This window comes from Varanus komodoensis, unplaced genomic scaffold, assembly GCF_004798865.1.
Source record: "Varanus komodoensis strain SLA01 unplaced genomic scaffold, ASM479886v1 scaffold6_4, whole genome shotgun sequence".
NCBI lineage: Eukaryota > Metazoa > Chordata > Lepidosauria > Squamata > Varanidae > Varanus > Varanus komodoensis.
Genome location: NW_025336347.1, coordinates 4112817 through 4134938, shown reverse-complemented (window position 1 = coordinate 4134938; position 22122 = coordinate 4112817). Strand labels below are relative to the sequence as shown.

The 22122-nt window shown below is 42.5% G+C and overlaps 1 protein-coding gene across 1 annotated transcript in view; it reads left to right on the top strand.

The window, feature by feature from the left end:
- Positions 1–22122, top strand: part of CNTN4 (contactin 4) — a 428771-nt gene that overhangs the window by 320213 nt on the left and 86436 nt on the right. Inside the window, exon 11 of the mRNA XM_044451804.1 lies at positions 5508–5658. Within this exon, the coding sequence (XP_044307739.1) occupies positions 5508–5658 (151 nt within the window). The remainder of the gene's footprint in view (positions 1–5507; positions 5659–22122) is intronic.

Here is a 22122-nt window from a genome sequence, read left to right as displayed (position 1 = left end):
GTTTGTGGCACTGGTTCAATGCACTATGGATTTTGGGAGGCAATGGCACATTTTCTTCATTGCTTACTTCTTCAACTGTTTCTAAAAATGTAGGCACAGATGGTGGTGGACACTTTTCCTAGTAGCCGCCAACTGACATTTACTCTGCCTCTTATGCCCTAGAGGCAGGGGACAGATGCAATTATTACTGGGGGCGGGAGATGTATCTGCCATGAAAAAGTCACCACTGTGGCTTGGTGCCATGATACCCTGAACCTACCAGGAAACTTTTTATAATCTCTCTCTGTTGGCTCTTCATTCCCCCTTTCAGGGAAGCAAATTCCTGTCTCCTCCCCATTCCAAATTGAAAGTTCTCTTTTGAAAACTTTTATCCCACATCACAAAATAGTTAGGTCCAGGAGGTTTAGGGGACTACACAAAAAGATTGTGTAGATTGAAAGTGTTAAAGTGTCAAAAAACATTTCTTCTTTTAGAAAAAGTTTTGACTATAAAAACAAGCACACACAAAAATTAACAGCTCTAAAAAAACCCTCCTAATTATTTATTTTGATTTGTTTTTGCAGACCAACCCATTTCTCCAGATAAAAAAATGTTACTTGAAACACTGCCAGTCTCTGCAGCTGTTGTTTTGTTAATTTCCTATTGTGAGGCAGCCATTGAAGTCCATGATCCTTTTTAGAACTCTATAGTTATTAAGATTTTCTATAAGGTGTAAATATCAGTTGAAAAAAGAACATTTAAAAGCAGCAAAGGGAGTTGCTTCTTATGTAGCCTAAATGCATTTCTATAACAAAAAGGGAGAGGTGTCATTCTTTCATTAAAAATACTGAAAATATATTTTGTTCATATATGACAAAGGAAGATACCTTTTTGGTAAATAATTTTTAAAACCAAGCTGAAGCTCCCTACAACAAATTAGAATCAGATAAGAGCCACTTATTGGGCCCTGACAATAACAAAGACCAAATCTATATAAATATTTAAAAAGAAAAGAAAAAGGAAAGGAGACATGCGGACGAGGCACAATTTACTCAGTGTTCTACAGCTGCTTTCTGAGAATTTTTCTTGGAAATGTCAGGGAACCACAAGAACCACAACAGTGAGTGTGCCATAAAGGAACTCTGAAAAAGCATAGGAAAGACAAGGATAAAATGGAGCACTGCCATCAACTCTTACCACTCAGAGAAAGCCTGTGCAAGCAAAGAGATCTTCAAGAAGCATTTAAAGAGGACCACTGCATCTGTGCTGGAATAACAACAGCTAGAGGGTACTCCTGAGGGTACTCCTGAGTGCAGGTGCCACTACCAAGAAGGTCCTCTTCTGTGATTCCTTGATGACACCCTGCTGGCTGTGCAAAGACCAGTAAGTCCTCGGAAGAGCTGGGGGATGCCAGCTCAGAGAAAGACTTTTCTGAAATCTGGGGGACCTTCCACTAGCTGGAACTGAGAGGGAGTTAACGGTAGTCCCACCTTGAACAGCCTTCTCCAGACTGGTGCCTTCTAAGTGTGTCGGTCCACAAACCCATCCTTCCCAACGAATGGTCCCACTGGCTGGGAATATTGAAAATACAAGTACAGCACACCTGAGGTGGAAAAGCAACAGATCTGGGGTGGGGGGCAGACATAGAGCCTGTTGCCGATATTAAAAGTTGAGAGAGATAATTAGTGGAAAGAAAGGACTGGTTTTCTTCACCTAGTAAAGCATTATGGGCCGTAGGATAACAACATATTGGTCAATGGTGGACTTGAGGCCTGCAGAAGAGCTCTGTGTTAATATGCTTCCAAATTTCACTCGGGGAACTATTTGTGATGTCAAAATCAGCTGCCGTGTCTCGATTCTCATTGAAAAGTACACCTGATGCTAAAAATCTGAAATCTCTGTTCTTCCAGTTTCATGTGTGAATCGGTGGTACTCTAGGTTTCAGGCAGGAATTTCCCAGCCCTACGTGTTGGCATGACAGGCTAATCCTAGAGCCTTCCACTCAGGACTGATTGTAGAGCTAAGTGGCTGGATGCTTCTCTGAATATGGATCTAATTCCATCCTTGAATGCCTTTGTCAGCTTTCGCAGTTTGAGAAGTGGAAGTTACTGTGTATATAAACTTGGTGTTGTCTTTCCCTCAGGGAAACCGAAGGCATCCATTCATGCTGTGCTTTTTGAGCACCATTTAAAGGTAGCACAAGGCTGTACTCTGTAAGGCTGCAATTCTGCCCACACTAGGAGTAAATTTTACTGTACTCAATAGTGTCTCCATCTTAAAACCTAGGAAGCTGCCATCTCTGTTAATTATGAATTCCCCCAATTCCCCAAATAGTATCTTCCCCAAAGACATGTCAAGGTTTTGTAATAGTTTTATGTGATTTGGGGCCGCAACTCTGTAGTTTTCTGATGCCATCCCTCAATGTGTACTGATACAGTGGGACAAGCTGGAAGCCAAAGTCATAGCCAAGTGCAAAGGTGGGCAGAGCCAGCAAGATGGCTGCCTCTGTTGGAGGAACATGGGCATAGGCCAAGGCCAACATGGAGGATTTGGATAGGTGCTTGGGCAGTAAGTAGGTGGGTTGTGTCCTCAGTGACCAGTACAGAGTGGGGGTGCACAGGGCAGAAGGGGACCACTGATCTGCCACTGGGTCAAAGTCTAATTGTAAGATAGCTTATCTATAATACTGCAGTAACTATACAAAGACCTTTGCACAATTTTTAGGGACTGAAAATGTAATGGGAAAAGTGTAGTGAGCAAATGCCAGTTGTGTCAATGTGCTGTTTGGGCATCATCAGCGGAGGGTCAGTCACTGATGGCAGCACAGGTAAGATCGCAAAGGGGACAGACTTTTTGCCACTCCTGCCGAGTGGCTCAGCATCCAGGCCTTGGCTTTGTACCTGATCCTGATCTAAGATGCTTGTAGCAGTGGTGCTCATGATGCAAGAGACAAGCCCCTTCCTCTTGATCTGAATGCTCACCTTTGTTTCAAGAAACTTTGGGAAACTCTCTTCAGCCTTCAGTGACTCTACTAAGCCTCCAGAAATATGTTTCCTTCCTGTAAAAGGTTGTTTCAGTGCTATGGTTCTTTAAATTGAACATGAAATGAATAGGTGTCCTAAATATATTAAACATTAAACCTGGAATGAAGCATTGCTGTCCAACAAATGCACAGCAGAGAAGGCTACTATAATTAGACAGTGCTTTAATTAGAGTCCATGTACAATAACATACTCCACATTGAATTAAGCAGCTATATTCTCTTTAGTAATGCTGGCATCTGCCTTTTACTGATAATTTTTAATGTAGGCAGAGGAAGAAAGCCTAATTATCATTCCTCTATATAATATCCCTCTGCTTCATTATTCACAAAAGCCTCATTTGCCACTTGATGTTTGGTTATGATATATTTTTTAGGCTGCCAAGAAATTCGGTGATGGTTAGATAGATGGCGTTTGACATGAGCAAATAAATTTGAATGCAAAGTTGAGCTCAACTGCTGTAGTGCATTTTGTTAGATTTTTTAAAAAAAATGTTTTTGTTGTTTTTTTCCAGCAGATTTGATTTTATTATAACTTTCCTATCACTATTAGCCTTGTGGCTTTTGAACCAGCAATGGGACCTCCCTCCCTCCCTCCTTATCTTTCTTTCACCTCCATACCTCTCAGTGATCTCTCGTTCCCACATCCTGTTCTTGCCATCTCTCCTTCCCAACCTTATTCCTACACAGCTGGATTTTTCAACCAGCGTTTCCATTCGGATGTTGGATGTCTTTGATGGTTGCCTGTCCTGTTTCCCCTCCTCTGCCATCCACTTCACAAAGAATCTGTCCCAAATAGAAAGTTATTTCTGTATGTTGCTGCAGCAAAAATACTTTTTACTAGATGTTTCATGGGAGCAATAACTGCACAGACTGAAATGGTTACAAGTGCTCACAAGCTGTATTGGTTACAGCTTACTGTTTGTCATGCCATAAGGTTGATTTGGCAGTTCACTGCTAGCCAGCACTTACGAGGAAATAATACTGGGGTGGAAGGGATGGGTATCTCAGGTCCGCCATGATGCAGTGATGTGGGGCATCTCCCAGGACATCTACTATTTCAGCAAAAACAGTATCTGTAGGCACAACATATTCCAGCTTCATTTTCAGGCCTTTCTGGTTGTCAAGGTGAAGTTTTAGAGGGCAGATGTGGAAGAGAGAAGCAGGGGCTGTGGAATAGGCTGATATATGGAAGCAGTTTGTAGACTGGAGCAGAATGTGGAGGATCTAATAGTTATAAATAGGTGCCACACTTACAATCCTGCCATGTACCAAATCGCATCATTTTGAATTGGACAGATGATAATCATTACTACTGCTGCTGTTGCCACATGGTTTTTATATGCTGTCTTTTTCCACTTGCAAGGAATGTAAGGCTTAGATGGCTCCATTTTATCAGCACAACAGGCCTATGAGGTAGGTTAGACAAAGTGACTGCCCCAAAGTCACCCAAAGAGCTTCATGGGGGAGTGGAGCCCAGAGCCCAAATCTTCTGGGTTCCCAGTCCAACACTCTAACTGCCACACCACATCGGCTCACTATATGCATGTACATGATATGGGGAGAAGATATTAGAATCTTCACACTTTCAGATTTGAAAGGCCAAACTTTATTTGACAAAGGTGGCCATTCAGAGATTGTGCTTATTTGTGCATCCATGTGCACCATTTGTCAGCTTTATCACTTGAAGATTTATCATTCATTGGCTCTCAGCTACATATGTACGTATTGCTTCCATGGAAAAAAACGGTGTGTGGAAATTCTGACCATGGAGTTTGTTTCATGGTGGCTGTTTTATGTATAAGTATTGAGCATGGATGGAGGGACATGCAACTTCCAGGGAGACCAGTGCTGCTTCCTGCATCACCTTTCCTAAGTTCAAGTTATCTTTACAGGTTAAGTTTCCTTTAGAGGAGAAAGTACTGGAGGCTTTGTAATGGCCCTGCAATCCAGGACCTCTTGTATAGACGTATCCTAGTTGTTAAAGCTGCAGGGACCAACAGAATGTTACACACAAGGGACATCACATTCAGCATTTGTGGCATCATTGCAATCTTAGTGTTGAAAGTGCATTTAATAATTTTATTTGTCTGAATCCAAGGATATAGCTCTGTGACACTGTGGTCTCGTATGCAAAATCTGTGGGCCTGATTTTTCTGCTACCTGGTATATTGCATTTTGTGCCATTCCAAGCCTACCTCCCCTGCAACCCCCAGAATCATGGGGTGCAACAGGTAGTGAAACTGCCAAAAATGAAGATCCCAGGTGTTTTTTCCAGCTATGCAATGACATTTTTTAATCCAAGCTGTTGGCTTGTCCCAGTGTTTATTAGCACAGCTTGTCTCATCAGTGGTGGGCAAGGACTATGGAGGTTAGTTGTGTGAACTTTATGTGATCAATAGTGAGATGTTTCAGCAAACAGTTCAACATTAAAAAGTGTGATGATGGTTCCCATTGACTCTAAGCCCTCTCCCATGTTGTTTTTCAGCTGTAGGTCCAGATTTTTCCAAAAACTTCTTGAAAAGATTAACTCTGGTTAAAGTTGGTGGTGATGCTACCATTGAATGTAAGCCTAAAGCTTCCCCAAGGCCTACCTTTACTTGGAAGAAAGGAAAAGAGATCCTAAGAGAAGATGAGAGGTAAAAACTCACAATAACTGTTGCGTGCATAAATAGATTGTGAAATTTCTCGGTACATTCCATGAAAATTGACCTAAAACAAATGGGAAAAGACCGAACGTTCAGGCAGAAGAACAGCACTTTATTTTGAATAGTATCAGGAAAACAGGTGTCAAAACTCCAACTCAATGAAAACCTTGAAGAGGCCTATTACTTAACTTCCTTATGATTTTTGAGCATCCTTGTAAACAGAAATATTTGGGGGTTAATTGGGCAATTATAATGTATGGTTTGAGAAAATGTTTTGGACTTAGCTTAAGAAGATGGATTAGATGGGTTTGCTTTCAGTACACATAGCAAGAAGTATGGATTTTATCTACTCTATGTACAGGTCATAGTTTGTTTAACTAAGCAAGCTGACAGCTGAAAGCTTATTTTAGAGGAGCTTCATCTTGATTTCTAAGTTTGCACAGACACAGACATGTAATTCATGTTTGTGTGTCATCTCATTTATTATCTAGATGATATTATCTATAGTTTACTTCATTTTGCATGATAATATTGCAGTTCACCCAAAACTATGGCTTCTATGTTTCTGCGAAGCTGCATCTTAAAATTTTGTGATAGAAAAAAATGGAGCAGAATTGCATCCCTTCCATAATGCTGAAGTCAAACACTGAAAGAATTAGGATAATTCAGTGCTTTAGTCTTATGTATTCTAAAAGCTGACTCACAACTTTCTCACAACATCAAAGCAATGAATGATGTGGGTGTGTTTGTAATAACACTTTTTATACATACACAGACTTTATTTAGAGAAACTTGAGGTTGACCATGGCAGCTGTTACTGGTGGAAGGTAGTTTACCCACGTCAAGTAGCAGGGAAACGCAGACAGTAAATCAGTTCAAAATAATTGATAGCAGAAGAAATATTCATTTTAAAGAAAGCAAAAAGATCCCTTCCTATTGGAATCTGCATGATCCATCTTTATGCCAAACGTGTCACTACAAAACTCTCTTCTAAAAACCTTTTACAAAGTAGAAACTCTCAGTGAAACTTTAAAATTTCTCATCTTGCAAAGCCTGTGTCAAGGCACAATCCTGTGGCCTCCTGACTTTGTCTGTGGAGCTCCGGGATAATTAGAGTTCCAGCTGCAAGATTCTGTGATCACAGAATTGGCCCACCTGGCCCACCCCTCTCATAGCTGCTGCAGAAAATGCCATGCCAGATGCCTGCCCTGAGGTCAGGGGAGAAAAACCTGTGTGGAAGGGGCAAGGAGAAGAACAGTCTAGTGCTGAAGATGTATCCCAGCGTCCTTGGGCCTCTTGGGTATCTAGAAGACCAAAAATGTCCACCTAGATAAAAATCAAGATATGTGGTGGCAGCATTGGTCTCCAAAAGCTTGCATGCATCAAGGGTGAGAGCAATAGACTTGGGCCTTTAAAATCTTAGGAAAGCACCTGAACTCTCCAGATGCTTTCCTGAGTTGAATTCTGTATTCAGGCCCATCAGGATCCAGCCTTGTCAAGATCCACTGCAGAGAGCAATCCTAGAAAACAAAACAGACAGACAAAAACCAACTCAGGGCATTCGGATCCTATACATGTTCACATGGTTAGAACCAAGGCCTGGAGGTGATCCAAAGTATGGCTGTTTTATGAAAAAATGTATCAGTAGCTTATTTTGGATGCATGCTGTGGAGAAACATATTTGGAGTGAATGTCTAGCGAAAGGACTAGCATGGATCTTTGTGTGCTCCTGGAAATTTTCCTTTGGAGGCTGCCACAGATGGTGAAGCAGAAGCAAGTGTGGTGTTAGTTGCTTGCCCAGGAGGCAGAATCTCTCTCAAAAAGAGAGCTTTATTGCTTTAGGTTTCTTATTCTTCTCATGAAGCAGAACTACTGTACAAGGAACCCTTAATGAATAACCTGCCCTGAAGGTATCTCTTACTGGTGCTTGAGAGCTATACAATTGCATTATTAGGAATTTTACCCTGGGGTACAATTACGTTATTGCAGCCATTAAAGGTACTTCATCTCCATAATAATGGAAATCCTCTCTTGGAGGCATAACTGCATCAAAGTAAAGCTGAGAAGCCTCACTCCAGAAGGTAAATTATGTAGTGCCATGGAATAGATTTAGATACATTATATGGTACAAATTCAGCTCTTAAAATAAAAAGAGTTGCCTCATAACCATTGATCTGGATCTCAGTCAGTTTCTGGGAAATGACAGATAGCAGTGTTCACTGTTTACTTTAAAGAGTATATCACCCCATATGAAAAAATGCCTCAGATCAAGAGCCAAAGCAGACACGTTTTTCATATAGTTTGGTGTTGTGTAGCTCATTTTTCTTTCACAAATAGCTAGTGCATGGGGAGCCAAGCCAGATCAATACCAGGAGTGATTTGGCAATAACCCATATCTGTCCCTTTCCCCCTGCCATAGTCCTGATGGAAGACTCACACAAACACTGGAGACCTGCTTCTTGGAGTGGAAGAAACCTTTCCATTGATGCCAGACAACACCCACACGACACTTCATTCCAATTCTGATTCAGCCCTTACTGAATTTCTTTGCATGGCCCTTCACAGTATTCTAGGACCCTATATTCTAGAACTCTTTTGGCAAGGATTCTTGACTTGTAAGCTTACAGGTTACATTAATATTTCTGTTTCTGTTACAAGGAACAAGTCCTTTATAATGCAGGCTTCCCTAGTCTGTTGGCTTTCAGATATTTTGGATCATAAGGTTCAGCACTTTTGATCATTGAACATGTTGGCTGGAGTTGAAGAAAGAAACTTCTGAAGGGTACCAGGTTTGGGAGGGTTGATACACTGGGTGATTAAAGTTTTGTGGCTTCCTAGCATGCATGCATACATGGAATTAAAAAAAAAGCAAAACTTGCTGTCCGCCAGATAGTACCAAGTATATGTTCTTCCCCTTCGGAAATATGAAACATAAAAGCAGTGCTGCAGTCAGGTTTGGAGGCCAGGTGCCTTGATGATAGCAGACAAATAACCTACAGTGGTGCCTCTTGGAGCTGTGTTTTATGCTATCTGCAAACTTTGCCAGGGATTGTTACGTAATGATGTTAATGCCTTAATGTGGAAAGTTCATTACAATTCTTATCTGACCGAACCCCGGAAAAACTATAAATATGAATAAAGAGAGGCAGTATGGGATAGAGGTAACAGTGTTGAACTGGGGCTCAGGAGCTCAGAGGTCCAGTCCACGTGGGCCATGAAGTGCACTAGGTGATTTTGGGTCAGTCACTCGCTCTCCTCCTAGCTGACCTCACAGAATAGGCTATGAGAATAACATGGAGAGGAAGAGCAGAATTATATAAATATGTAAGCTATCTTGGAGTCTTATAGGGAAAATGTTGTTAGTTGCACAGCCGCGTCTGACCCATTGCAACCGCATGGACAACACTCCTCCAGGCCTTCCTGTCCTCCACCATCTCCCGGAATCCACTTAAGCTGCTCAGTTTGCTTCAGGTAGTGATTTGGACCATTGCCTTCAATGTCCAAATCCAAAATTCTGTACTGACTGGGTTTTAGCAGAATACTGGTTAACAACATGTATCATATATCTAGTTTCTTGAGAACTCTAGCTTATTTTAATTTTCTATGCTCTTAAAGCACCATTTTTCTACTTCTGCCAAGAAGGGTTTTGATGAACCCTTCAGTGAAAATCTTAAACATTGGCTTGGTTTACATGATGCAGTGGATTATTGTGGGTTAAATAACCCATGATGAACTGCCATGCATCCCTGTCCACCTTTCTTAATAAACACCTCCCCCTTGGGGTGAATGGAGGTTATGCCATGTTGTGTGAACTTGGCCACTGTGGATTATTTGATTTTACTCCTGATATTCCATTTTATCCTGATTAGTAGGATAATATTCCATTTTACTCCTGATTAGTAGTAATCAGATAATTTCAAATGCCCTTGGTATATAATGTGAACCAGCCCACCCACTGCAGAAGGCTCTGGGACAAGCAGAGGTCTGAACAGGTTTCCTGGTTTGCAGGTAAAGGAGATTTGCTGTGTCCTCCCTTCAGTTTCTCTGCTTTTACTCAGTTTCTTCCCTGTGCTGTAGCCACTGATATATCACAGGATCTGGCTGTCTTTTCCCCCAGTAGGGGGGAAAATAGGAACCTTTCCCATGCTGCTCTAGATAGCCTAGCTTACCGGGCTATCTACTGCATAACAAATAGGATGCTTGTTAATGGGAAGGCTCCACAGTGCACTACCGGTAGTGGTGTTAGGGTTATGCTAGCAGAAACCAATGCTTGTGCAACATCAAAAGTGCTTGCTAGTTCGACACGTGGTGTACCTGTGAAACTGGAATTGCTCATTTCTACTAGTGCAACTTCAGTAGTGGAAGGACACCCTTTGATCCTTCCTATTTTATCCATCAGTCAAAGCATGGCCTACTCTGGCTGGCAGCAACTCTCTCATACTTATAACTGGAAATGCTTTTAACTGGAGACACCGCAGATCAAACCTGGTACCTTCTGTGTGCAAAATGTGTTCTCCCATCTCAGTGAGCCATTGTTTTCCCCAGTAACTTTCTACTGATGCTAAGGTTTCGGCAAGGGGCGGCATAGAAATGTTATAATCATCATCATCATCATCATCATCATCATCATCAGAAACAGTTCCAATGATCTGTGTGAGCCATTTTGCATAGGACGTACACCTTCTGGGTGGAAGGCTGAGGGAGGGGGGCAGGTTCTGTATAAATAGCACAAGCTTTCTTTCCCGAAGGAGGAATTTAAATTTCATTTTCACTGCAATACATCACTGCTTCCGAATTAGGATTCTTCTTACAGTTTGTGTTCTTATGAAAGGGGCAAGCAGAGAAGACTCATTGTGCTCCAAATTTTTCCTACAGCTCTACAGTGGTGAATGACGAATATATACCTACCATGTAGTAATCTGCAGTCAGTCAAGGGAGTCTTGGTAGCACGTTGCATGTGATGATGCTACAAGCGCATAGAGGGTGCAGTCACTCTGGACAGCGTCAGGTCTCAGGGTGAGGGCCCAAACTCCAGCCTGAGTCTACTGACGCCACTCCTCCAGCACCCTCACCTACTGGAAACAGCTTGTTCACCTTCTTCTTACTTTGGTCCACATGATGTTCAACATGAGAAGGACCGCTGCCTCACTGGTGTAAGCAACAGAAGGACAGGATCAGAAGGTGAAAATAGTGATGAAAAACGGGGGGCCCATTAAGGGTGTCTTGCTCAAGGAGCCGGCTGCATTATTAGTGACATTATCTTGCTCTGACAAAACAAATCAACAAAGCAAAACAAAATCTCTCCATTTTCAGATTGATTATGGACTCTTCTTTATATTTAGCTTTTTTGTAATTTTTAAAAATTCTGTTCATCTGACCTTCAGTGAAACTGATGAGCAATACTTCGGCTTCCTTTTGATATTGTTCTAAATATGTAGAAACTGCCCATATGATAGGCCTGCCCCTTAGTGGATCCCTCACACTATTGTCAGATGAGAAGGCTGGATTTTAGAAACTATTAGCCGATAAAGATATTTAGAAGGTATCTCTTCCTAAGCTCCTGCAACCTGGCTTATAAGTAGACCACTGGACCTAGACTGACTGCATTTGTAAAGGCTTATTAAGTAAATAGACGATCTTTATCCCCTAGTAGGGTTGTTTGAGGAATTTGAGCTTTGCAGATTTAGAGGAGAGCTGACTTGATTTTCTAAGCTAATATGAGGACCACAGTTCAGTAAGCCACTAACTTTCTCATTCTGATGTCACCATTGGCTCAAGGAGATTTAGAAGTGCATGCAAATGTATAATATTATGCATTATCATGTGAGTTTGTGTCTTTTAATGCAACTTAATCTAGGGATGTTTCAGAACAGCGTTCATGGAATCGCAGAGTTGGAAGGGGCCATTTAGACTATTAAGCGAAACCCTTTGCTTAGTGTAGGAGTCCTGTTGCAAGCTGCCGTGAGCAAGGGGTGTCCATCTTGCTGGAATAACTCCAGCAATAGAAGGCCTCCGCACCTGCCCCCACGGGCAGGTTGCTTCACTCACTTAAGGGCAAGCACATGAAAGTAACATGGGCTAAAAATAACTAGATTGCTCGTCCCTGTCTTCCAAATAAGAACTTCTAAAATGCCTTCAGTGTAGTCAGCATACAGAAAGAAATTAATGACCGTACCCCAGGTGCAGACTCATTTTCATAATACGAAAGTTCAGTGAATGTTTGGCCCATAGAGGATACTCCAAAAACTGCTCCTAAAGCAGACACAGCTTCTGCAAGTGCAGGCAAGTACAAAATTTTTGTCGTCATTTTCAGGATATCCAGCTGTGCTGGATGTGGAAGAAATGAGAAGACCCCATGCTAAGTCTTCCCTCAACTTTGTCATTCATCTCTTCCCTCTTCAACTCACATCATTGCTGTTGAGCCCTAGAATTTGCTGTCAATTATCTCCTTTGCTATCAAAATCATTGCTTCATCTTTTGCAAGCCCATTCATTTTCATAAAATAGTAACTGTTTCAAATGCACTCAGAGACTCTCATTTCCTAATGTTTCAGTCAGAATCACCTGCCTGATGTGTTCTGTTGTAGCAGATGTGGTCTTGAGGTCTTTTTACAATGTTTTTCCATATAGCTCAGCTTTAGCTTATGTAATGTCAGTACTGCCTCTTAATACACTGTACAATGCACCTATTATTTGTTCAGTGGAGCTTGTGCTTGCACTTTTTTGCAGGATTGTTTGACCTACATATGTGGGATGTCATGCTGACTACATGAGAATTTGCCCTGTTATACTGTAAACCGTAGTACTGATTATAGACCAGTACTCTTTCTCATTTAAACCCAGACTATTTTGAGAAAAGATCAGTTATAAAGGAAAACTAGTAGGAAGCCAAACTTATACCTTCCTTGACTCTTCCAAGTTATTAGAGAAAATGTTGATTTTATTTTTTTTGTTTTTTGACCTATGGAGGGAGAAAGGCGTTTTTTAAAAAAGGCACTTATACATGAATATGTTATGGTCTTGCACCAATATCATAGAATCACAGAATAGTAGAGTTGGAAGGGACCTTCAAGGTCATCGGCTCCAACCCCCTGCTGTTTCAGGACACCAGTTTAAACCAGCCCACTCAGATGATGGTCCAGATTCACCTTGAATGTCTCTAGTGTGGAAGAGCCCACCACCTCCCTAGGCAGCTGGTTCCACTGTCATATGACTCTGGCAGTAAGGAAACTTTTTCTCCATCTGGATTGTCACAACTTGAGTTGATTATCTTTCCTTGTACTTCCTCATCTAAATAATTAAATCATCCCTCATCTAAATCATTAATACAGATGTTGAAGAGCACTGGGCCCAGGACTGAACCCTGTGGCCTCCCACTGGCCACTAGGGCTACCATTGATGGGCACTTTTTTGTGTCTGATTTAGCATCCACCTAATAGTTTTTCCATCTAGTCCCCTTTTGGTAATTCAAAAAGAGCTTCAAAATCTGATGTTATTTCATCAAAACTTCTCCTGGCAGAGTCATTAGTTCCCACACAGATGAAAAGGAAGGGGTATTTGTCAGCGGATTGTATGAGATGTGTGAACTTACTGGTTATATCTTTAATCTTGGCTCCAGAGAGACCGCATAATTGGTGATTTCTGAGTCATCGCAATGTCCATACTTTTCAATCTTGCACAACAGGGAATCTCCCACAACTATCACTCTTCTCCTTTTGTTGTTGCAAACTTGGGTGTTTTTTTCCCTTCCTTGATTGGCTTTTTGTCTCTTTTTCAGAGTTACTCAGTGTGTCATGTAGTTCTTTCACTGTGGATTTATCACGTGTCTCTTCCTCAAGTAACTTACACTGGTTCAAGAGTCCCACTGTTTCCACTGGTGCAGAGTGTCTTCTAGTTCTTCTGCATCTATCAACCTGTTCCAACCAATCAACCTCATTTTCTCTCCCTTCAGGGATCTCTTCCTCTGTCTCAGTTTGCTGATGCTCTTCTTGCTTCTGGACTAAATTTAGCTGCTATAGCTGCTCCGCTCTGTCTAGGAACTCTTCATTTTCTTTTATTATCTGAAAGGTGGACACTTGCTGCTCCAGGCAATCACCCTTTCTTATAACAGGGCTACAAGCTTGCAAATGTTGCATGTGTAGGCCAGGTTGCTCTCGGGTAAGAACACAAACATTGCACAGTTGTTGCAGGTCACCACCACTACAGTGTCTTCTTGGTCCATTCTTTGAGGTACTTTTATGACACTGTCTTGTGAGGAAGTTGTGACAATGGGTGCTTTCTCCTGTCTTTGCTAAAGGTTAACAATACAATCCTGCTAGTAAGTGGGTGGGTGCTAGAAGGAGGAGAACAAGTGTCTGTGTGGGTGGAGGTGGGGGAAGGGGCTAAGGGAAAGAAAGTCTAGAAAAGAAGGGGAAAATGTTAGGAACCTCCCCTTGACCTTTCCCACTGAACTCCATCACCAAACTTCTGTTTGCTCTCCCTGTGAGATGGCAGCTTGTATCCCAGAGATCCTAGACCAGCTAGGGCAGCTTGCTCTGCTCTGCTGTGCTAGGAGTCAGGAACCATCCTGTACCATAGAATAGAACCTCAGTCCATGCAGACATATCCAGCTCTCCTGGGGTACTAATCTGTCCCTTCAGGCTTCTCCTTGGCTCACAGACCCTTGTCCTTTCCTTCAACTGGCAATTGTTTGATGATTTCATGGCTTTTCTGTGCTTTCCTGGATTTTCTGCAGTTTTTCTCTATCCTAAAGAGTTAAAATGCCTGTCCTGGGACTCAATTGCTAGCAGTAAGAGCTTTAAGATTTAATGATATTACACTATGATGTAATATTACATTGATATCCCATCTTCTTTCCTCTTTCAAGAAATCTGTGCATAGCCATCTTCCACTCTGTTTTATTCTCAGAACAACAACTCAGTAGGTAGCTTAGGGTGAGAGAGAGTGACTGGCCTAAAGTCACCCAAAGCTTCGTGGCCAAGTGTGCCCAATCCAACACTAACCATCATACCACCCTGGCATTTCTAGCCCTTTTGATCCCATTTTCTCTGCCTTTGGCTTCACTGACTAATGGAATATACCCTCCAAGAGCTTCTTCAGAATGAAATTCAGACTTTGTGCTGCAAGAGGTTCAGCACTCCTGAAACAGATTTTGTTCTGAGTTGATGACACATCTAGTTCACATGATAGATATTGAAGATGAAGCTCAAATACTTTGGCCACCTAATGAGAAGGATCAACTCACTGGAGAAGACCCTGAAGCTGGGAATGATTGACAGCAGAAGGAGAAGGGGGTGGCAGAGGTTGAGGTGGCTAGATGGGGTCACTAGGGTGGTGGGTGCAGGCTTGGGTGGACTCTGAATGATGGTGGAGGACAGCAGAGCCTGGATGAATTTTGTCCATGGGGTCGTGATGGGTTGGACATGACTTTGCAACTAAACAACAACAACTAGTTCACATAGTAGTGATCTCACCATAAGTTATGATGGCTGAACCTAGAACTCTGGTTTAGCTTTCTTCTATTCAACCAGTGTTGTAATGCAAGAATAAGCTAGAGACAAGCCAGTGTCCCCAGCTTGGATATATCACTAACCATGCTAAGGACAGAACATGGCTGGCTTGTTTAGACATACTCCTGCTGGAGGGACAAATTAAAGGCCTATGTGGCCTACAGTTTTGCTTCTGAGTAGCAGTTTTCGGGAAAAGGAAATCTTTCAGAAAAGTACATGTGGGTGCTTTACACTAGTTCTGATTATTGCTAATATTGGAATGTACTGACAGATGTTTCACCAGTAAACATTCTAAAGTGTCATAAAGTTCTGGAAAGTAAGACTAAAAACAAAAAGTATCATTATCTTGCATTAATTCTCCTTTTAAAATATAGGCCTTGATTGTGCCATTTTTTCTAGCAGAGATACAGCCAAATCATCAATAATGTCATTTTCATTATTACTTCCTGTCTTGGTAAAGTGAATAATGGGACTATGTAAATTGCTATCCAAAGTTTGAACTGACATTGCATCATATATTTGTGATCTTGAGGAGAAACGTATTGAATGAAGCATTTCTACTTGGTTTGAACATCTGAAATTACTTGAGTGCCAACTACTTTGAGATCCGCACAGAGTTAAAAGAAACTCTGTGGGAAATACTGTGTTTATCTAGATGGGCCCATCTTGGCTGGCTTAGTGCAGCTTCATGGTTCTCCTTACAGAACAGTGCTTAAATTAATGTTAGACCTGCTTTGTTTTTGTGGTTTTGCAAATAACTTTGTGCAAGCAGGAGAGATTCTTGTTGATTCTTGGGCATCTCAGAATGCATAAATTAATGTGAACACTTTGTCCACATGTTGAATTTTTGTGCATTTGGAGTAACTCTCTCCAAGGGACAGGTATACTCATTTGTGGGTAGTTCAGAGGGAAATTTTAAGAGGTATTGAAAAATAGAGGGCAGGGTGTCACTGCTTGTTGGAACTCACAGTGCATTCAGCATGCAGCTTCCCACATCACAAGCACATTTCAGTTTCGAATAAGATATAAACTATCGCCTTTTCGAAAATGGAGGCTTTATGCTTCACATCGGGCAGGAGTAATAGGAGTTGTCCGGCAGGCTACAGTAATGCTACTGCTCTTCTGTTGTTTTGGTTACGACCGCAGGACCTACTACTACTACTACTAATAATTATTATTATTATTATTATTATTACATTTTTATACTGCCCATAGCCAAAGCTCTCTAGGCAGTTGACAGCAATAATCATAAAATCATACACTCAAGTCGCCCATCCCACTTCTGCCCAGGCCTGACCCTGCTTAGCTTCCAAGATGAGGCAGGATCAGGCACTTCAGGCTGCATGGAAGCATCAGGCTACATAATGCTTCCTAACATATCCCCAGACATTTGCGGAAATGCTCATGAGCTGCCTTCTGCAAGCTGTGCTGATCCGTCCCGTTCTGGAAAGGAGCATTTGGACTTGCTTGCTTCATATGCTTCAGAACCTACTAGTTTTCCCTTGTGAAAGTGGTGGATCCTTCCAGTGAGAGCAGCCCATTAGTGGGTATTACCTACTAATGAGAGTGTATCCCAGCAAGCCTCAGGCCCGCATGCTCCCCATCCTCCCCCACTGTGTATGTGGAGGAGATTTAAACCAGACTCAGACAAACTACAATCTCCCATTTATCCCACGTAGGAAATGATGGTTTGTGAAACGGTAGCACAGAATCTGATCTAATCCTCGTGTGCTGTTTAGCTTTGCTTTGCTTTGCTTTGCTTTGCTTTGCTTTGCTTTGCTTTGCTTTGCTTTTGTTTTAACCAAGCCAGGCTTCCTTGTATTCGGAAAGCCTTGACTGCAAAAGGCCCTGAGCCAGAAGCCGAGGCGAAGGGGGTGCAGGTGCAGGCCGTTCCCCGTGTGGCAAATCTGCCGCCGTTGCCGCACGCTGACATTTCTGTGTTGCCTTGGAATTCAGCTGTCTGTGTTGGCCATAGTTTGGCTGTTGCAGACCAGTGCAGTGTAAAAGCAGCTTGTGTGAAGGTGAATTCTGGGGTCTCCTGAATGGCTGGGGTTGCATGGTCGGATTCTTGGCCTCTTGGCTGTCCTCCAGTCTAAGAGTTGCTTTTTGTGCCACCTTCCTTCCTTCCTTCCTTCCTTCCTTCCTTCCTTCCTTCCTTCCTTTCTTTCTTTCTTTCTTTCTTCTTGTTTTATAATCAAGACCCCACTTGATCTAGGTATGAAATGGACCATGGTGTTTTGGTTACGATCCCGCATGGTGATGGAAAATAACTTCTCAGAATGCAAGCTGCATATAACAATGTTATGAGTGCTTCCGTACGTGTTGGAACTAGCCCCTCTCCTCGTGGTGGAATAATGTTGCCCGGACGGGGAGTGCTTCGGTTTGGGGAGGGTTATTTTGGCTTCATTCAGCTCGTAAGCATTTGAGGTTAGATTTCACATTATAATGGGCCATGAAGCTAAATCGACGCAGCAGTGTTTCGCGCGTCTTTTTAATTTGAAGATGATTAATGCTGGTGAAAGAAATTTTAATCCTTGCATGGGCTGCAATCTTTGCAGTGCTATTTCTTTATGCTGTTTGTTTGTTTGTTCGTATTTGCATTTGCTGCACTTGTATGTCACGTTCCATAGCCATGAGGCTCTCTGGGCAGCTTACCTTACACGGTAATCCAGGGTGTACATCAGCAAAACAGTGCCTGAAGCCCTCCGAAGTATGTAACATTGCTCTTTTTCGTTAAGCTCAAGAAGCAAAAACAAACCCTCGTTGCTCACAGACTCCACTCCAGTTGTGCAGTGCACATGCCGGAGGAAGAAGGGCTGATGGTTGGGTCCAGCTGTGACGTGCACGGCCAGCCTAGCCTACCTCCCAGAACAGTTGTGAGGATAGAGGGGGTGGCGGAACCCTGCGCTTTGTCTTTCTGAAAGGTTTTACACACAGAAGAAAAATAGATGACGACGACGATGACATACTTGAAACTGATGGGACATTCGAGAACTGTGCCTCATGTATGTCGGCCCAACAACGTTTTCCTCCCCCTCGGTCTGAGCTTGTGTGATGTTGACTTCCTCCAGTTCTCTCACCCCCACTACCTGCCCTGAAGTGGCTGGGCCATACTAGCCAGGGAGTCGCGCTGTGCCAGACGGTCCTGCAAATTGAGCAGCTGGGACTCGGTCGGCCTACGTAGAACATAGCCGTTCCGTACGAGCAGCCACAGGCCACTGTTTGTGATGGTTGGGCTCCTGCATCCCAGGACTGGAACTAATACTAATTTGTGGTCACTGCATGGCTAGGAAATAGCTGTAGGGAAAACGGCCGTTTTGTACTGTGGAACAGCTTCAGTCTTCATTCCTGCCTGTTTCCTCCTCTCCCCTCACTGCATGTACTTACAAAGCTCACTTAATATTTCCAGAGGAAGAAGGGACACCTGTTTAGGGCCCTGTGGCTGCATATAGGGGCTTACTCTTTCAAACCTCCTGCCCGGGGTCTGTGAGGAAGTTGTTGCAAGCCTCATGATTCCATGGAAAATTCCTCAAGTCTTTTATTGTAAGCAGTATGGATAGATACGCGGGTTTGCACATGAAATAGGAATATGCATAAGCGCTGTTCAGAATTCAGCTGGATTTTCTTCAGACATTATCATGGAGCTTTAAGCCCTGAAGGCAGTTATGTGGAATGGATTTTTTCCAGAAAACTTTTCCCTTCTGTATTAGTCAAAATAATGGGCTGGTTGCTTGGCACAGAGTTTCCAGTGCAGAACTCTTGTGCACCTAGTTTTTAATGTTCTCTCTCTCCCTTTTCTAGAAACCATACATTGGTTTCAACAAAAGCAGATTGGATATCCAGATAAATTTGAGCCGCCCCGAGGCTTCGGCGAATGGGGTGGCATAAAAATGTTTTAATAAATAAATTAATAAAAAGGCTGTTACTAATGCATAGTAACTTTACATTAAGTCCAACTGAGTTGCTCTTCTGTGTAAATATGCATAGGCTTCTGTGGTAATTTCAGTTACATTCAGTCAGGATAGATGTAAGAAGTGAAAATATGAAATTATATGAAGCCCTGAGATATGGTTGGGTAAACTGAAAGGAGCTAATCTGACCAATTACTTGGTTCAGTGCCAACAAAGTTTCAAGGACTATGGGGGGATGTTGCTGTAGGTTTTAGTGATTTCATCTCTCTGAAAACTTCCTGACAACTGAGTGCCTGTTTTGGGTGTTTTTCTTTGATGCTGAACAGTCCAAACAGACTAGGGGTTCTGCTAGTCTACTACCCATCCCACAGCTAGGAGCTTCTTTGCCTAACATAATGGAGGTTTGATGTTGAAGACTCCCAAGTTGGTGATCCATGTTGAGGCTTCCTTGACTAGAAAAGCTCAGAACTTAATGGCCATCATAGTAACTTGGCTTACGTTACAGGACCCATACAGTCTGGATGTTGGCCCATTGCATTCTGCTTTTTCTCTGGAGAGAAGAATAATGATGCAATAGTGAAGGACTTTTCTCCTTCTTGCTTGTTATGCTTGAATCATCTCTTGTTGAGGTTTAGGCTGAAAGTAGGCCCTTACGATGGTCCACCTTTGGAGAATTATGGAAGAATTTCAGGGGCCACTGAGAGTTTCCACTTGGCATAGTTAGTATTCCAGTCAATGTCCTGGTGCTACTGTGGAATGCAGGGATGACTCAGATGGTTGCCATAGCATTCCTGAATGCCTTCTCTCTTTTTGCAAAGTTCAACATAGTCCTTGGAGAACTGATGGTAGTAAAGTAGGAAAGGAAAGAACTAGAACGCAAGTGTCAGAAAACTGTCACTAAGCCTCACCAAACACTAGAAACATTTCATTGTTGAGCCATCTTTGTGGCAGAGATGACAGTAAAGAAACAGTTATTTGCTGGCTCATTGCATCTTTTTAATGCTTGTCTACTGGAGCTTTCTCCTTCATGGATCACTGCCCATTATGGTGAAGGGGCTTGCATATGAAGCTATGAGCTATGCCATGCAGGGCCACCCAAGATGGACAGGTCATAGTAGAGAGCTCTGACAAAATGTGATCCACTGGAGAAGGAAATGGCAACCCACTCCAGTATCTTTGCCATGAAAACCCCATGGACAGTACCAAAAGGCAAAAAGATATGATGCCGGAAGATGAGCCCCTCAGGTTGGAAGGTGTCCAATATGCTACTGGGGAAGAGTGGAGGGCTAGTACTAGTGGTGCCAGAAAGAATGAAGCGACTAGGTCAAAGCCGAAAGGAGACTCAGTTGCCGATGTATCTGGTGGTGAAAGGAGAGTCTGATGCTGTAAAGATCTATACTCCATGGGAACCTGGAATGTAAGATCCGTGATTCAAGGCAAGCTGGATGTGGTCAAACAAGAGATGACAAGACTGAACATCGACATCTTAGGAATCAGTGAACTAAAATGGACAGGAATGGGTGAATTTAATTCAGATGACCATCAGGTATACTACTGCAAGCAAGAATCCCTCAGAAGAAATGGAGTAGCCTTCGTAGTCAATAAAAGAGTAGGAAAAGCAGTACTGGGATACATTCTTCAAAATGACAGAATGATCTCAGTTCGAATCCAAGGCAAACCATTCAACATCACAATAGTCCAAGTCTCTGCCCCAGCCACTGGTGCTGAAGAGGCTGAAGTTGAGTGGTTCAATGAAGGCCTACAACACCTTCTAGAATTAACTCCAAAAAATGATGTCCTTATCATAATGGGGGATTGGAATGCTAAAGTAGGAAGCCAAAAGATAACCGGAATAACAGGCAAGTTTGGCCTTGGAGTACAGAATGAAGCAGGGCACAGGCTGGTAGAATTTTGTCAAGAGAATACGATGGTCATAGCAAACACTCTTTTCCAACAACCCAAGAGACGACTCTACACATGGACGTCACCAGACGGTCAACACAGAAATCAGATTGACTATGTGCTCTGCAGCCAAAGATGGACAAGCTCTATACAGTCAGTAAAAACTAGACCAGGAGCTGACTGTGGCTCAGATCATGAGCTTCTCGTTGCAAAATTTAGGGTTAAATTGAAGAAAGTAGAGAAAAGCACTAGGCCACTCAGGTATGACATAAATCATATCCCTAATGAATATACAGTAGAGGTGACAAATAGATTGAAGGAATTAGATCTGATAGACTGAGTGCCTGAAGAAGTATGGATGGAGGTTTGCAGCATTGTACAAGAGGTAGCAACTAAAACCATCCCAAAGAAAAAGAAATGTAAGAAAGCAAAATGGCTGTCTGAGGAAGCTTTACAAATAGCTGAGGGAAGAAAGGAAGTGAAAGGCAAGGGAGAAAGAGAAAGATACAAACAATTGAATGCAGAATTCCAGAGAATAGCTAGAAGAGATAAGAATGCCTTCTTAAATGAGCATTGCAAACAAATAGAAGAAAACAATAGAATAGGGAGGACCAGAGATCTCTTCAAGAAAATTGGAGATATGAAGGGAACATTTCATGCAAAGATGGGCATGATAAAGGACCAAAATGGCAGGGACTTAACAGGGGCAGAAGAGATTAAGAAGAGGTGGCCAGATTACACAGAGGAACTATACAAGAAAGCACTTAACGTCCCTGATAACCACGATGGGGTGGTCACTGACCTCGAGCCAGACATCCTGGAATGTGAAATCAAATAGGCCTTAAGAAGTCTGAGCAACAACAAAGCTAGTGGAGGTGACAGTATTCCAGCTGAGCTATTCAAAATCATAAAAGACAATGCAGTAAAAGAGCTACACTCAATGTGCCAGCAAATTTGGAAAACTCAACAGTGGCCACAGGATTGGAAAAGGTCAGTTTACATTCCCATCCCAAAGAAGGGCAATGCCAAAGAATGTTCAAACTACCGCACCATTGCACTCATTTCACATGCCAGCAAAGTTATGCTCAGAATCCTACAAGCTAGGCTCCAGCAGTATGTGGACCGAGAACTACC